The following is an 18,189-nucleotide window of genomic DNA, read 5'->3' as shown; positions in this document are numbered from 1 at the left end:
ACAGGCTACAACATTTCCCTTTATTGATGTTTTCTAATTCATCTAAGCTATCAAACATTTTCAGTTTAATGTTGGTAGAATATTCTCAAAGCCACTAACAAATCTGAATTACGATCCGTTCGACTCTGTAGTTAGCGTGCGTTATAGACCTTGGCATACAAACAGGCTACATAAAATAAAAAGCTTCTACAAGAAAGCTTAAAATATGTGAAAGATTTGAATTTTTTTGTAATTCCTCATGCATTAACATTATTGGTTTTTATTAAAAGAAATATCCATGAGTTTTCTTTCCACAAATAAGGCCTTTTCTACGCACATTCTCCCTCAAACGTCGCATAACTTCCAAATTATATTTTCTATTTACCGTAAAATCATTTGGACCAAATTTCGAGAGCACAACACCATGATAATCAAAGAAAACGAGTAGCATGACTTTCACTTTTGACCGGATTTGACGTGGTTTTTTTCTGTTTAGGCTCATGCTGATAGCGCCATTCAGTCGCCTGTTGACTGGTTTGCATGTCAAACTCATATGCCCACGACTTATCAGCTGTTATGACGCGCTTGATAAACGTTGGATCCGAATTCACTTGCTCAAGCATGTCTTCAGCCACCTTCTTCATGTCCAATTGATAGTGAAAAATGTTGCGAATTGATTCGTGAGACACGCTAAGGTCACGAGCTTCCTCCCTCAACCTTAAATGATCGTTTTCCAGCACCCTTTTCTTGACTACAAAACTCTCCCTGCTTAATACCTATCATAATTTAAGTAATCGAAAAAGGTCTGGAGAACATTTTTATGCGGTCCGACTCTCTATGTGTGGGTATGTCACACTATGGACTTTCAAGAAAAAAAGAAAACATTTTAAGTAAACGTTTAAGTTTTGGGCTTCTCCTCATATAACCGAACTATTCAGAAATTTCTAAATAATAATGTCCTTAAGAATCTAAGACGGTAACCCTGTATAAATATTCCTTTTCCTTTCTTTTTCTGTTTGTATGAATGTTGTGTTAATTTATGAAGTGGATTTTATATTATTTTCCATTGACTCTCTAAAGTACGTTTTAACTGCAGCAAAAAACACAAACTAAACAGAGAACTCCACATCTTCATACATGTATATGCGTGTAAGCATTTACGCAAAAGTTCAACGGAGTGTTAGACAAACAAATGGGAAATCATGATAAAAGTTTGCCAATAAATAAACAACAGAACCACTGGCACACTCGCTTGAGATTTTATCTAAGAGCAAGACTTGTTTTAAGCCAAGCAAAATTCGTTGCAAAAACTCATAATTGTAGCTGTATAATAAAGAAAAATAAAGGCGAACCAAAATGAACATTCACTTTTGTTATGAAAAGAAATCGGAAGATTGGAAAATTTAATCAAGGCTGTCGGAAAATATGTTATGCTAAACTTTCTGAAAAATAGCATATGGTAAAAGTGTAGTGTGCGCAATGTCTTCTTCTCTTAGATTCCACTCTATTCGACTTTTACCTTAAACTAGTGAACAAATTTATTTGGAATCTTCTAAAGCTTTTAACCTTCGAAGACCTTGCCAGAATGGTACTAACCTTTGAATAGATATTTCTAATAGGCTCAATTATGAAGACGATTCGTGAAAATTTCACAAAGAAAGGTGACAGCGGTTTCGATTTAAGTATTCTCTGCTTGGGTCGAACGAAAAATCCCACTTTGACCCATTTAGAGTGCTCCAATCGAGTCCAAATGTATGACCGACTCCCACTAACTTTGGACGGCCGATCCACCCATGCCAGTGGCACACCCCCTGGAACTCCCCTGGGGGGTTCCCCATACAATCATTTCAAAATATCACCATTTTTGGCCTTTACATGAGAAAAGAAACTAAAAAGTTCAACCCAAATTGGGGGACATCAGAATTCGTTTTAGAGGTATGGTTCCTTCGGCAAAGTTTCTTATTTTGATCCCTAAAATATGTTTTTCACAGAGCAATGGGCGATTTTTTTCCCCCCTCAAAAAAGACACTAAAAGCTCGACCCAAATTGGGGGAAATCAGAATTCTCTTTAGAGGTATGGCTCCTTCGGCAAAGTTTCTTATTTTGATCCATAGAATATGATTTTCGCAGAGCAATGGGCGATTTTTTTGCCGCCCCACAAATCGACCCGGCCTAGTATGTATACTAGAATGTTCAGAAGGCGAGAGAAACAAAAAATTGTTTTTAAATTTTAAGGCCGTTTTGTAGTTTTTAAATAAAAAATGTATACGAAAAATAAACCTAAGCAAATATTTGTATTAAAATAATAGCATTCATGCTACTTAAGTGAATACTAAACTCCGTATTAGCTTCGTATTAATTAATTACCTTCCTTTCCTTAAAATTCTTAGAGCTCGAAATTGACCTTAGAGCTATGCTCTGTTAAACTTTTTTTCTATAATTCTGTGTGGAATTCGAATCAGCTAGCAACGTTGTTGAAAAAAAAAAAATACCCGCCCAAGGCCATCTAGCCTCGTTTGAAATTTCGTGAAAAACTCCTAAAACATTACAAACTTAAGCTATCGATGTTTGTGTAGATATTTTTTAATGCATACATACATATGTATACATATACTCCTTTGTGGTTATTATAAACACTCACCGACATGCTGCACCGGCAGCTTCATCATGTCACGTATCACCGCATCCACAATAGTGTCATTCTCTTTGTACAACTCACGCTTGGAGATGTGCCACTGGAAGCGTTCCAAATTTGTTGCATTTTTACTGCAAAGAAAAATTCAAAAATAAAAGTTAAGTAAACAGAAAGTAATAAAAATTCAAAATTGGCTAAACAAAATTCCTATACCACCAAAAATTTTACATCAGAAATCAAAAAGTCCGTATCCTTGCCAACACACGTCAGCTGCCGTAGCTTGATATCAGTTGACGTTTGGTATCATATAACAAATATTTTTGTTCTATGCCTCTTCTATCTCCTGTGCTCTTCCAATATTTGCATTCTTTTTAAGTCCAGTCATTTAGTATTTTTTACCAAATTCTCTTTTAGCTGTTAAACGAAAAGTGAAATCAGATTTACACTCCCAACATAGCGTCTTGCTTTCTTTTTCAATTTTATGCTACTTTCATTCCTTATTGAGTGCTTACATTCTTCACCAGTTCAATGCCAGAGAATTTGTTGCAATTTTGCTTTTTATAATTCATATATATCCTTTTGGCAAAAAACTGCAGTTCCGCTAAGGAATTCAAGGAAGATGCTAATAATATCGTGCATTGATTTTAATACCGAAAATTTCGAAAAATGCACTTTGAGGTAATGTGTTGCTTCATGTATTATTCACGTTCTTCCTAGTATCTTAGTAATATATACCGGGTGTTTTTTTAAGAGCATGATAACTTAAAATGATAACACGAAACCGAAATATTGTTAGAATGAATTTTGTTTTATTATAATCTAGTAAGTAATTTCATGGCATTTATTTTCTGAATATGATATCCGACATATGTACGTCCACTTGAAATACTCTGATAGCTTAGCACGCTATATGGCAAATTGCTCCATCTTGTCGCCGATGTTTGCCTGATTAATGTTTGGAAACAAAAATTCAGCCAGAATGGCTCGATAGCGCACGCCATTCACCGTAACGTCAGCTCTTTTCGCATTTCTAAATAAATAAGGGCCGATGATGCCGCCCGTGCACTATGAATTTCGCGAACAGATTTTTTTTAAGTAAATTTCCCCAATTTAGTCGACTTGTTCTGGCGTTAAGTAATTCATGATAACTTGCCAAACCTTACTGAACAGAAATGTCGACACAGTTTGCCATTCCTAGCTGTAAGACCATAGTTATCGATATCGTTAGTTCTGATGCAGCTAAAAGGCACCAGATATATATAATTACATATTTTATCTGTAAATCAAAGAAACTATGAATCTATGAATTTATAAATATATAAATCTAAGAGTGTATGAAGCGAAGACTCCTATGAATCTATGAATATATTATATATATATGAATCTGTGGCTATGGCTGTAAGCTTATGGATCCATGAATCTATAAATCTATAGGTACATGGGTATAAGAATCTACGAGTCTATGAGTCTAGAAATTCTTGAATCGATGAATATACTAATCTGTGAATCCTCTAACCAATGTCTTTTCTATTATTTTTATTACAGCGTTAATGAATTTATGATACTGAAAACCTAAAAAATGCATTTATGAATGATTCTGTGAACTTATAGCTTTCGAATTGAGTTTCGAAAAGATGAATAAATGTTTAGCTATCATTTTTCTACCAAAAAATTATTTTTGCAGTACACATAACTACTGCATGAGCAAATACAACATAGCCCTGAGAAAATATAGCATATGAATCTAATATATCACAAGAAGATCATTCGAAAAACAGCAATGTTTCGTATTTGCATGTAATCAAAAACTGAACTCTTGTCATCCTCAAGATATATAACTCTTTTTATATTTGCAGTGTCATATAGACCAGTTATCGCTTTATCAGTATTGCAGAAAAGATCAGAAGTGTTTAATGTTTCTTCGTAGGATTTTAAAAAGCCTGATTTGTTGCCAAGCTGGCCGAAGTGCTGACCGACTCTGAAGCGAGCTCCAACAATATATTTATATAAGTATAGAGAAGTTGCCGCCTGACTATCAAGCTACGGAACCTGGACCTACGTACTCTAGTACCTTTCCAGCATTGCAGTATCTCTAGCTTGTGATCGGGAGCCTATGTCGCAAGCAACGTGGTGAAGCTTAACGTTTAGCTCATAGGAGGTATCTGGAATAAATTTACAGATTTCTGCAGATAAAATGAAAAATTCTTAAGTTTTAAATTTCCGTGGATAAAATACCTGAATGCAACCCGCATATATGGTAACCGCTTTTACCATATATATATAATTGGCGCATACACCCTTTTTGGGTGTTTGGCCGAGCTCCACCTTCTATTTGTGGTATGCGTCTTGATGTTGTTCCACAAATGGAGGGACCTACAGTTTCAAGCCGACTCCGAACGGCAGATATTTTTATGAGGAGCTTTTTCATGGCTTTCTCATGGCAGAAATACACTCGGAGGTTTGCCATTGCCTGTTGAGGGGCGACCGCTATTAGAAAAATGTTTTTCTTAATTTTGGTGTTTCACCGAGATTCGAATCAACGTTCTCTCTGTGAATTCTGAATGGTAGTTACGCACCAACACATGTATATAAAACCATTTGGGCGACAGTTTTCATTTTCGTTAAAATGTGAAAGCCTTGAAAAGATACAGCCCATGAAAATACCATAGTACTTTAACATTTCGATCAGCTTTGACTACTTTCCTTCTGCTTTTTAATTTTGATTAAGTTTTCATAAAACTCTCGGACGTTCGTTTTTGCATTCATGCATTTTTTTACATTCATATTTTACATTTTTTTAAATACGGAGAAAATACTTTTTAATAATCAAATAGAGCGCCTTCAAACTAGAATGAACCAAGTTTTTATAAAAAAGTAATGAAAATTAAAAAACTGACTAAAACCAGTAAAAACTGCTTAAAATGTTTTGATACTCTAGTTTTTTCTCGGTATGATAAGAGCACAAGCACTGGATTTAAAGAACAGCGGAAGTTACAAGAAAGTAGTAAAACCTATGATATGCCATCTTAATGATCTTTGATTTTTCCTTGTATTAATGTGAGCTGCCGATCAAAGGGAATAATTTTCTGAAAAAAAACTTTAAGTTTTGTAAAAGTTGTATTGATTTTGTTATTTCTTTGATTTCCTTTTCTCAGAGTTAACAACATTTCCTACAAGGTTACTTCGTAGTTTGTCCACCGATTATCATGTATGTATGTAAGTACGTATGCATGTATGTGTATGTGCAGATTCCTTCAGTCTTGGCTGCATTCCAGCCAAATACATTTTGGCATAGTTTTCCTGCAATTTGCCGGTAATGATATGCAAACAAGCAGCTGCAACAGCAGTGGCACTAACAGTGCCACAAGGCAAAGTAGAACTGAATAGGAAGTCAAAATGTGAAAGCGGAAATATTCGTAGAGTAAACGGGCGCCCTGACGTGACGCTTGTGTAGTTGAAGCAAAACGCACAAAATAGCAAGAGGGCGAATATGCGGTGAAAAGTTTTACAGTTTCTTCGAAATTTGCGCAAAAAGGTTTCATCTGTAGCTAGTGAATTGGATAAATAAGAATATGGATAAGTTGCAATCGCAATAAGAGCCTCCTTGGGGTATACTTATGAGCACGAATAGTGCAAGCATGAATGTGTATGTGTTATGAAAAATGAAAATTTTTTGTGTTCGTACATGCAAATGTGAATTACGCGCTTCCTTTTTCCATTCAATAGTTAAATGTAGCGTGCGCGCTTTTGTCAGCAATCGATTCGCTTAGTATCTTGTCTGTCATTAGTGCGCTTGGGTTGGCTCGTCATGGCGTATGAGTGCTGCTCGCTTTGAGGCTTAAAAATGGTAGCTGATGTACTTTAGCTTTTCGAAGCTTTTCGCAGCTGATTGAAGGAATTGATTAAATGCAAAATGATTGATTGCCAATGCATTTTACAGTAACGAGCTACTCTTTTGTAATAAGGTATATTAATAAGACCCTTATTCTATTTAGAATATTTGCTAGCTAATGAAGAAGAAATTCAGAATGATCTGATTTGCATATGACTTTCATCTTTTTTCTTCTTACATTTTTCTCCAATTCTTTTCTGTCCCCCTCTACAACGTTTTATGCAAATACCTTTGCATATTTATATTCTTAGAATTTCCGCATCCAAATAAAAAGCGATCTAGTAAAATATTTGAATTACTGTTATACCGTACGCACATTTATATATTGCGCCGGAAAACTGCATGCTCAGAAACTTAAATTGCTTCTCAAAACTTAGCGTTATTTTCAAAAAAAAAAAGTTTTATTCCCCGCAAAATTTTTAGACTTATATATAATTTTATAAGTGCTGTAGTTAATAAGTAGAATAATCATTTATAATCATTATTCTTAAATCATTAAATAATTTAATAATACATTTATTTGTATTATTAAAAAAAATTATAACTTAGTTGCTTATAATGAAATTTGAAGTAATTAAATCTTAAAAAATGAGACTCAGTAGGAATTTTTGTGTAATTTTGGGTCAATGGGTACGTAAATAAGCAGAATTGTCGATTTTGGAGTGAAGATCAGCCAGAAGAATTGTAAGAGCTTCCAATGTATCCAGAAAAGATTACAGTATGGTGCGGTTTATGGGCTGGAGGTATCATTGGACCGTACTTCTTCAAAGATGCTGCGAATCCTAACGTAACTGTGAATGGTGAGTGCTACCGTGGAATGATATCCAACTTTTTTTGCCCGATGTCACATGCCATACAGCACACGTAACAATGGACTTGTTGAGAGGCGAGTTCGGTGAACATTTTATTTCACGTTCGGGACCTGTCAATTGGCCACCCAGTTCGTTCGATATGACGCCTTTAGATTATTTTTTGTGGGGCTATGTTAAAGCTCATGTCTATTCAGACAAGCCCGCTTCAATTAACGCATTGGAAGACAGCATTAAAGCATTTATATGTGAGATATCTGCCGAAACATTGAAAAGAGTATGCCAAAATCGGACTAAGCGGATGGACCATTTGAAGCGCAGTCGCGGTCAACATTTGCATGAAATAATCTTCAAACATTAAATTATATGGACTGCACTATCGATTTAAATAAAAATTTCATACATTTTCCTGAATTTTACGTGTGTTTTTTTGAAAAATTTTCCTATAGCTCTTAAAAAATCACCCTTATAAGTCGATTACACAGTAAAAGTTTATCGGAGCGAAAGGAAATTGACCAATCAATTCGCTTCATTGCAATATAAAAGCAATTTAAATTAACTTTTTTAACCTTGTACAAATTTAAAAAAATTTAACAAATTTTCATAAAAATTTCAAACTTTTTAGTCAGGGTTTTTAGAAAATTTTCAAGTCCGACTAAATTTGGTAAAAAGTGCTGTTTGTAGGGGCTAAAAATTCGAGTTGATTTTTGAAATTTTGTATTTTTCTTTGCTGGCAGCCTTTTATATTTTCTTCTTTAACGAATGCTCGACATTACCAAGGAATTTTGTTTTGGAATTAATTGACAGAGGGCCACCGAAGACGAATTAATTGGTACCATTTGATACACCGGGTATGAAACACCAAATGATATAAAAAGTATTTTATAATAGCGCTTGCCTATCAGTAGGCAGCAGCAGAGCTCTGAACGTATTTCTGCTAGCTTTGTTGAAAAACATCGAAATGCATGCCAAAAACAGGAGAAAGAGCTCGGCCACAGCATATAAAGGGTATGCCTTTTGAAACTGTATTCGATATTTCTTTTATAGGCAATTCTACTTTAAATTCCGGCTATGAATATCGAATATATAAAGTTTAAGAAACGAGCTCTGCATTTGGCCAAAGAAAATTTTTTTTTTTTTTCGAATTGCCCTGCTAAAATATACCGAACTTTTTTTCTTATACCGAGGTACGGTCTATTGAGCAGTCTTTTTATCTCTTTAAGCAAAAAGAAGGTACGTGATTGTCTTCTCTTCATGTCATATTTAGATATTTTATCTTAGTTTTCTTTACTCCAAAAACAATTGGTTTGGTGCATTTTTCAGTATCTATACAAATTTCGGCCACATATCCTAAGCCTGATATTTTAAAGAGGTTGCCAAATTTTGCTTCTAAGTAAAGTTACTGATTCGAAATTTTCCAAATACTCGAAGATATTTTCCTTATTAAAGAGAGCCCGTAGAGTTTTTAATAAAGAAAGGGAGAGTTTGGTGATGTTATGTACCAACCTCCGTACCAATATCCATTCCAAATTCATGAGACTTCTAAAAGTTCAGTACGCCTTCCTTCTAGGGCAAACCTATCTAGTTATTTCGCAAGTAAGCTCCGTGGCCCATTTACGGTTGGCTTGCGCGGTGTAGACCGACTTGTCTTAGAGCTTGCTTGAGGATAAAAGGATGCCCACATATTGGGTAAAATTGATTGATTTAAGATCAGTCCCTTTCCAGATAATATATGATGCAATTTCCACAAATAGAATCCAGACAATGTTATTGGTGCACAGCTTAGCCAGCTTAATTAGAATAGCTCTACATTCCATTGGTACTTCGAAAGCACTATATGGTATATGGTGCACTCCTGACCCACAACTTAGCTTCCTAATAGCTTAACTTCAGTTTAAAAGACGATGCAGTAGCCAGGTACCCGTATACTTAAATTCACCTGCAGTAGTTCTGAGTGGATGTCCCTTCCGGCCTTATTACAATATTTAAATCTGAGCTGTCAGTGAAGGTAGGTCCTTAACCTTATCCCTCTTTACATCATAAAATAAAAAAATGTGGTATAAAATTGTAAGAATAATGTATTTTAATATACTCAGTAGATAGTCCACCACAATGAAACATCGACTTCTATCATAATTTAAGAAATTCAAAAAGTTCGGATGGATTTTTTTTTTGCAATCGAGAGACTCTCCATGTGCGCATGCCTCACAGTTTCTTAATCGCTACTTTCTTTGTTAGTCTGTTATGTCATTCGTCCATGGTAGATGTGCTACACTGTGCGTGTATCTTCTTCTGCCTGTGTTACTTGGTTCGCGAACTGGATTTTGATCTCTGCTTGACAGCATGGGCTTAAACAAATTTTGAATTTCTACTTTATCTTTTTATGTCTTTGACAATTTAAATATAATACTACATAGATCTTTTTTGAATAAAATACAAAACTCACTTACTAATTAATCATAAATAAAGTTATAGGAACGTATGCGCGTATAGGCCTCAACTTAGCAATATTCTACATTTTATTTTTATATTTGTTGTAATTTTAAGTTGAGCTTTTTCAGTATTAAACTCGTAAATATCTGTCGATGCACCTACGCCTTAGCAAATTAAATTGGCAATCATAATTAAGACAATTTCTGTTTAATTCATTCAGATTTTCCTCCTGTCCACTGACCTTCATCTTCAATCCTATTATGTGCCTTTATCTGCTGTTACTTTCACAATTTTTTTCAGCAGTAAGGTGGTCATTTGGCCTTGAAATGGTTACAATGGAAAGGACTTCAAAGCAGAACTCCACAGCGAAATAAAAACAAAAGAAACTGAGATAAAATATTTATGAAGTAGTTAGTAACTTCCTATTTCTACAGGCCAATGGCTGTCAACTATTCTTTTCATTTGAGCTGTATGCTGTGAAATGAATCGGAAGTGAAAGGAAAGGGGGGCAAAAAGTAAAAGAGGAAATTTTAACACAGCAAATGCAATAGAATAGCGGGATTGTGTTTGAGTGTAAATAAATGGAATGAAAATTATTAAGTCGTTGTATTTTAGAAGCACGAGAGTCTATGTACATATGTATATATAACCTTATATGTCAAAGAGTAGTAAAGTATAAATAGGTAAATTCTTAAAAGCATGAGTAATAAACCAACGGAGCCATTTTTTTTTTTTTGGTCTGCGAGCACCCAGGAGTCGCTGGTAGCCAAATCTGGCGCATACGGTGGAAGTGGGGGCAAATCGAAGTCCAAGTCATGCATTTTTTCCATTGTTTTGCCATCAGCAATACGCTCATATTTTTGAACAGAGCTTTCGGATCAAATGCTTATGCAATGTAAAGCCGATATGTTCTTTTGATATCCTTACGATGTCAGATAACTCACGTAATTCACTTTTCGTTCATACAAAACGCTCATAACACTTTTCAAGCCATTGTTTCGTTTGAACGGCTTTTTTCCCATCAGGAAGCAGTGTAAAATTAAAACACGAAATTTTTTTTGATCCATTGTTTTGAAAATAACAGAAGTAGCATCACTTTTAACACAATAACTCACGAACTATTAAATAGAATATCATGGAATTTTTAGAACTGTCTGTTTAAGGTTAGTACTAGCTGAAAACTACCATATATGTGCTAGGCCCGGGACTTGTTATCCCATGTGTTATTTAATACTTACAGCAAAAATGGAGAAAACGGCATGAATGTGGCCTAGAGAAGATTATTGGCGAAAGCTCATTGATAGCTTGCACTACAAAAATTAATTTTAATTAAGCATAGTTATGAGAAAAAATTACAATATAATTATATTATTTCATTCCTATACTAAAGAAGATTATTACAATAGAACAGTGGAGTGCCATAATCGCAAACTTAATACAGGGTCCGGCACGCGAAGTGTAACAATCAAAAGGCCATACATTTAGTTTAAAATATTACTTTTTTTCAATTCAAAGTAAAAAATGTGTGAAAATAATACAAGATTAAGAATCAATTTACTTTTGCTCGTTATGACCATCTTATGCCTAGCCTGCCACCTATGGCCTTGAGACGGTCCAGAAACGAATCGCAAGCTGCCCGAATGTGACTAGCAGATATTTTGGACCACTCGCGGGCAATGGCTTTTTTCAGCGCCTCGAGACTGGTGAATCTTTTAGTTCGGACATTGCTCCAAATGGGCTCAAAGAGAGACAGTCCCAAAGAGAACAATCCATCGGATTCGCGTCTCACAACATAAAACAAAGCACAAGAAAAACCTACCCAAATCTGCCGTTTCACACTGATATATAAATTTGCTACGAATTAAAGAAATATAAGTTCGCCCATCAACAAGGTGGTTCCAACTTTTGTTACAGTCTGATATAACTTTGCTTGTGTTTATAAATTTATGAGTTAAGCGTGTACTGTTTAAGTCACAGTTTTGGATATGATGAATCATTGATTGGTAATGAGGATAAATAATAATCAAAAAAAGATTGAAATTAATTTATTATAATATGCTTTATAACAACTCATCAATGTTCTCATGCTTTATTCGTATATAATTTGTTTTCTCTGTACATCTAATCGATCTATGTCATTAGCTATTATCAGATTTTATAGAAGTAATTGAACATATACTATACATTTATAACTATTTGAGTGCCTATTTTTTTTCATATCAATTCATGTCAAAAAATTTTTTAAAACTTCGTCTATACGTACCAAGTCACACTCTTTCATACAATTTGGCTAAAGGTACATGTCAGTATCTGGACGTCTTATTAATACACTTTGGCCTGGCTATAGAAGTTTAAAATGTTAGTTTTTTGTGCAGGTATTTTTTCTTTGAATTGTAAGTTAGATAGTGACGGTTAAATAAAAACAACTGTTTCCTGTAAGATTTTTTTCGTACTTTCCAATAGAAAATGTAAAAAAGAGTCTAAAAAATAATTGGTAATTTTTTGTAACATCTGATCATTTTTGATTACTTTTTGGTTATGCTCAAAAGCAAAGCTGGATTTTTTCTTTAAAATGGCATCTTACATTTTAGGGAGAAACAAAATTTCTCCACTGCTACGGCGTAGTGCTATTGATCAACGTACAGTTGTTAGAAAACATAATGAACGATTTCTTTTAAAATCCTAGACGAAACTTTTTTTTCTGTATGCATAGAATTTGCCTTCATTTTTCACCACCAACCTTTTGGATCTAAAATAATCCTTATGCGCATATCTACATAAATCTTAGTAAAATATTTAAATCTAAAATTACAATTTTGATTAACAGCTCCCTTTTTTTGTCAGCTGAGGTGTGCTTTATTAAAATTTGTGGTCGTTTTTTTGAAAAATATATTCCGAAATAATTGCAAACGAACTCTAAGCAATTTGATGTCAGCTTATGAGCGCAGGAAGCGCGTGAGTAAAGTAAATCGGACACGTTGACATGGTAAATATTTTTCTAATTTAAACACAAGAACGATATGAAAAATAAATCCTTTTATAATTGAGTCACGTAAATGAAATGTGCAACATTCTTGTAGATCAGAAACGTTAGAAGCATCAGCGTTACCATTTCTGCCGGCAAATACACGTCAAAATACTTATAAAAAAAATTGCAGGTTTCTTTTTGTAATTTTCACTTTAAATTCACCCCCAGCGCTGAGTGTGTCAGCATGAAACCTGCAAGGTGACAGCAGTGGTGATGGCGGATATCAGATAAGAGCACGCGCCAAGTAAAAATGGGCAAAACCAGATTAGCTTGGTGCATAAAGCGATTTGAAATAACCTGCTGCGTGCCTCTTGCCTGCTGCTATAGTATGTTTACTCTCTCGCTGGGAGCATAGGAGAAATACTAACAAAAGAAGAGGCATAACAAATACCAGCAAATTGTTGTGGATGCGGATTAGGTTAGTAGGAGTAACATCAGCATTACAAGAGAAACAGCAGTGAGTTGTAGAAAAATTAATTCATTGCATGCTGTGGAAAATATGGCGATGTTTTTTAGAAGTGTCAGAGAGGAAGCTGGAGATTAACAGGTGTGCAAATTAAAATGTTTATTATTTGTATAAATTATAAATTCTAAAGTGACGTTGTTCAGGTGTTAGCGTAATTGAAATAAGCAACATTTTGTAGGCTACAACAATTTCTGTTAAATAATTGCATACGCCTGCGAAATTTAGCATGTTTTCAGTTCTAAGAACAAAGGTATTTCTTGTGTATTTTTTCGCGCTGAATATGAATCTGGTCTATAAAATGGACCATCTCATTAGGATCTTGAGCAATTCTGAATAAAATGTCTTAAAAATTACTGTTTGTGCCAGTTTTTGTTATTTCTTTGCTTCTTTTGTTTTGAGGGTCCAACATTTGTTTGTGTATGACATGTTTTCTTGTGGTGCGCATTCCTAGCTTTCAAACCTAAATTTGTTTTACGATACCCTTTAAAAAGTTATAAATAATTGAATTTATAACATTTAAATAGTTATAAATCCCATCAACCCTTTGGGGATCGCTGCCATATCAGGAATGACAAAATGCATGGATAGTTTCAATCTCTCGTAAATAAATTTTTAAAATTGAATTTTGACGGTTTTGTTGCTAAATCTCATGTTTGGAAAATAAATAACTAAGTTTTCCTTTCGAAATGAGTTCTCAGCTCGAGCCACAGACCGTAACAAACTGCGGAGAAAATAATTTTAGGGAGAATGCTCGTAAACATATTATATTGGGGGAAACATATCTAGATTTACGTGAAATCCAAAGTTGCTAATATTTGCATGGAGTTGGATGAGACCGCGGAATATTGTGTGCAGCAGCTTCAGCAGAATCTGCTATGTGGCAATTGGCAAATATTTTGCAAAGGCGTATGTTTTCACTGAACAGGTCAAGCAGTGCTGTCCTGATTATTTTGGTTTCTCTATGGCTCATCAGAATGATGATTAGGTACATGATAGATGCTGTATGATATGCCTAATGAATCTTACAAAAGCTTTCTAATTCCCCGAAACTATACGAAGAAATTGTCAAAGAAAAATTATTCTTTGCTCTTAAAGAAATAATAGACCCTCGCCATCATGCATTTGAGTGTGTCGTCTAGTATGCATCTCGCTTCTCGCTTATTTTTTGTAATTTCGTATTTCACTCCTCAGTTGATGTATTCAAATAATAAGTTAGCTCTTAATTTCACGATATACTTATATTTACAAATATATTTTGGCTGCTAGCTTTTCTACCTTTCAGGAATTTATGGATCTCGGAGTGATTTTGGACTCTGGCACTTGTGAATGACATTAACGATATCCCTAAAACTATTCTAATCTAGCTTTTCTTCGGACCTACGGAAAGAACTTTGTATAAGTATATCCATAAACTAGAAAAGTCGTACTTAACCCTTGGGTGTTATCTAAATTGGAATATATTTCTTTAGTCTGCAATCCGAATTAAAATAGCACAACGCACTTTTATTCATTTTGCTCTCAAGCCACTTTACTCTCTAACCCTTTGCCATCCTATAGTGATGAAATGCTTTCAGGGATGAAATGACTTGAAACGGAAAGATCTGTTCATTATGATATAATTACTAGTCTCATTGATTGCGCGGAACTACTTGAGCTGATAAGTTTCAATGCCTCGCATTGTACACCACTGTTTGAGTATTCACTCCATGGCAAGCTAATTAAAGCTTATTTTCTTTATTTTGACCCAATTGAAGGAGCTCTTATTGAATCCAGTAGAATATTCAGTAGCCTAGAATATTCAGTAGCAGTAGATTTTCCCAAGATTAAAGCTTTTAATACGATATGCATTCAATGCTTCAATATGTGTATCCACACACATCATGCATTTTTATACATATATATATAGTACATATGGGCATTTTCACAAAAAGGTCAACCACGAGTGCAAAACTCAAACTTTTCCTGAAAACTTTTTGTTGATGAATAATAAATCTCAAATGTGTTTACTTTACAAATATAAAAGAATTTTTCTTTTCTTTTATTTTGAGCCGAAATATACAACGAATATACAAAATTTACAAAAATCTAGCTCTTTTGACCAAATATACCAACTTTTTCCTTGTAATATTCCCTTATCCAGAGCAATACTATGATGTTTTTATAATTTAAAAATCTTCTACTGATAGTAACATAATGTTTAACAAGCAAAGAGACTTAGTGGAGATCGAAAAACGGTAGTTTTTTTTTTGATTACTTCTGCTTATATTCGTATGTCGCGTCCGTTACCGAAAAATAGCATTTATTGTTCTCATTAGTGCAAAAAGTGTTGAAATATAAATTGCTTTCAGACTTTAAGCAAATAACTTATTTCACTTAAGAAAAGTAGCCATTGACTCTCGACAAAAACGATTAATAAAATTTATTGATGTTTGAAATTTGTCGCGTCCGTTACCGCGAACCTTAAATTTTAAATAAAGTCGTAGAGATTGCACAAGTTAAAAATTTTATAGATGGCAAAAACGGCAAAAGAAACAAGAAAAGCAATAACAACGAAATATAGAGAGAAAATGAAAGAAGAATCTTAGATTGGAATTTTTTCGCCACTTCACATGGCAAAGGTGCTGTAGGCGGAATAGGTGCCGTAGTTAAACGAAAAGTCTGGCAAATCGTTAAAGCAAAAATATCATTCTCGGTGATGCCTTATGCTTCTATGAATGTGCTAAGAACAACACTGATAGAGTAAAAATTTTGTATATCTCTGGAACACAAATTGATAGTTTTTCTAATCAACTGTCAGAGTTATGGCAAAATGTTCCAAATATCAAAGGAGTTAAAAGTATGCATTGGTTTTCATATTTCGACAGTAAATGTATTGAAGTTGCTCGGACGGCCTATTCATTAAAGAAAATAATTAAAATAGACCATCCTAAAAACTAATAACTTTCTTCTTTTAAATTTTTTAAGTCGTTTTTACTGTAATATTACTTGAGTTTTTATTTTCAATAAAATTGAAGTGTTATAATGAAAAAAATTATATTTCCTAGCTCATGGAAAATTTTGTCACGTCCGCTATGTCGCGTCCGCATTTCTTCTATACTCAATTAAAAAAAATGAAAAGAAAATTATCATATTTCATAAACCTACTAGTCATCTGTTCGCATTTATTAACATATATATTGTATATATACATATAAAAATCCTTAATTTGCTGAATTTTGTATATTTCTGAATGCGCCTCAAAAAAACTTCTATTATTTGTCGCGTCCGTATCACTTTATAATTGCTTATAACTACGTACTTATTTGTAAAAGATCTTTCCCGTATATATTAAAATCTAGCACTCCCTCAGCCCTTTAAAACAATATCAATATATATAAACTTTTACTTTGTCTTCATTGTTTTGGACGCACTTAAAAGCGTACAAATGTCGCGTCCGTTACCGTGAAAATGCCCATATATTACATGTATATAATAAGCTCTAACCCCCGTTTGGGATGTTTGGCCAGCTTTTCCTTCTATTTGTAACGTGCATCTTTATGCTTATCCACAAATTTGAATACGACTCCGAGCGCCAGGAAGATGATTTCTTATAAGGAGCCTATTTCATGGCAGAAATACGCTGGGAGTTTTGTCATTGCCAACCGAAGACCGACCGCTATTAGAAAAAACTTTTTCTAGCATTTGGTGCTTCAGGCTTGGCATTTCCAATCCAGTCACGTACCAATCTATTCGGCTACGGCTGCATACATATTCGATGAAGTAATTTACACAAAAAAATATATTTTAATGCCACTGCATCTCATTGGATAGCAATCAGAAAGTCGTGGATACAATTATTTCCAAAATTGAGTTATCCTAAAACTATAGAACACTTTTTGAATACTACTCAGCTCTGGACAGGTGACCGCAAACTTTGAAAAAGCTTAAAAAAATATTTGAAATGTGACTTCTGACGTTGCAACAACAACAACGGCAAAGCTTCTATTTCCATGGTATCCACTTCAGTGGTAGTTATACTAAGTTCAACAAGAAGAATTTCGATTTTTTTGAGTTTTTTATATACACCTACACACAGTAGAAGCTTTGGCAGTTGTTGAAATAATAAAAATCTGCTATGAAAATGGTGTATGCGTAAAAGTTACATATCAAAAAAATTTCATTTCATTTCGTTACAAAATTCATAATATTTTCGGTCAACATAACGTCCCGCTACTACAGCTATTAAGAATCAGGTTGATAAATTTGAGAAGACTCTCTCGGTACATAATGTGCCAACACCAGTGCGTGTTCGACCGAGTCGTTAAAGTGAAAATATCGCAGCTGTGGACCACAGAGTTGAAGAAGATTCGATTTTGTCAATTCCTTGAAATTTTCAACAACTGAGGATATCCAGAAATACCACATGGCGAATTTTACGTAATTATTGATGACTAGCAAACCCGGCCCCCTTCGCTGGGCACACTAAAATAGAATAGATATGGTTTAGAACAGAAAATATATGATTTTCATATTATTTATTTCTTTATTCTTTATTCAAGCGACAATATTTTTTGTTTTTCTATTTGTTTTTGAGTAAATATAAAATATAAATTGAAAATCAGGAAAAAAGAAGATTGTTTTTAAATTTCAAATCAACGCATATGAATAAACAATCGTCTTTTTTCCTGATCATCCATGAATTTTTCGTTTCAATTTATATGTTTTATTAAGCATTGGAGCTTTTTTAACCATTATCCATTTATATTTTTCAAAAAAAAAAAACGAAAAAAAAATTTTTTCCACGAACACATAATTTCATTCGGATTTCACATTAAATTCTCAAATTTCGTAATAAATTATTCACTGTTCCAAAACCCACTCCAAAAAAATTCACGAACAATTTTTACATGTTGCACTTACGTTTTTTCCTTATGGCATCCAAATCAGAAAGAAATATTGACACATTGT

At 34.0% G+C, this 18,189-nt stretch overlaps 1 protein-coding gene across 1 annotated transcript in view; it reads right to left on the bottom strand.

Annotated features, from left to right (window-relative positions):
- LOC128854711 (uncharacterized) overlaps window positions 1–18,189 on the bottom strand; it is a 136,060-nt gene that overhangs the window by 65,547 nt on the left and 52,324 nt on the right. The window contains exon 6 of the mRNA XM_054089016.1: window positions 2,621–2,745. Within this exon, the coding sequence (XP_053944991.1) occupies window positions 2,621–2,745 (125 nt within the window). The remainder of the gene's footprint in view (window positions 1–2,620; window positions 2,746–18,189) is intronic.

Source organism: Anastrepha ludens, chromosome 2, assembly GCF_028408465.1.
Source record: "Anastrepha ludens isolate Willacy chromosome 2, idAnaLude1.1, whole genome shotgun sequence".
Lineage (NCBI taxonomy): Eukaryota > Metazoa > Arthropoda > Insecta > Diptera > Tephritidae > Anastrepha > Anastrepha ludens.
Note: the sequence above shows the minus strand (reverse complement) of the source record. Positions and strands in the feature narration are given on the sequence as shown.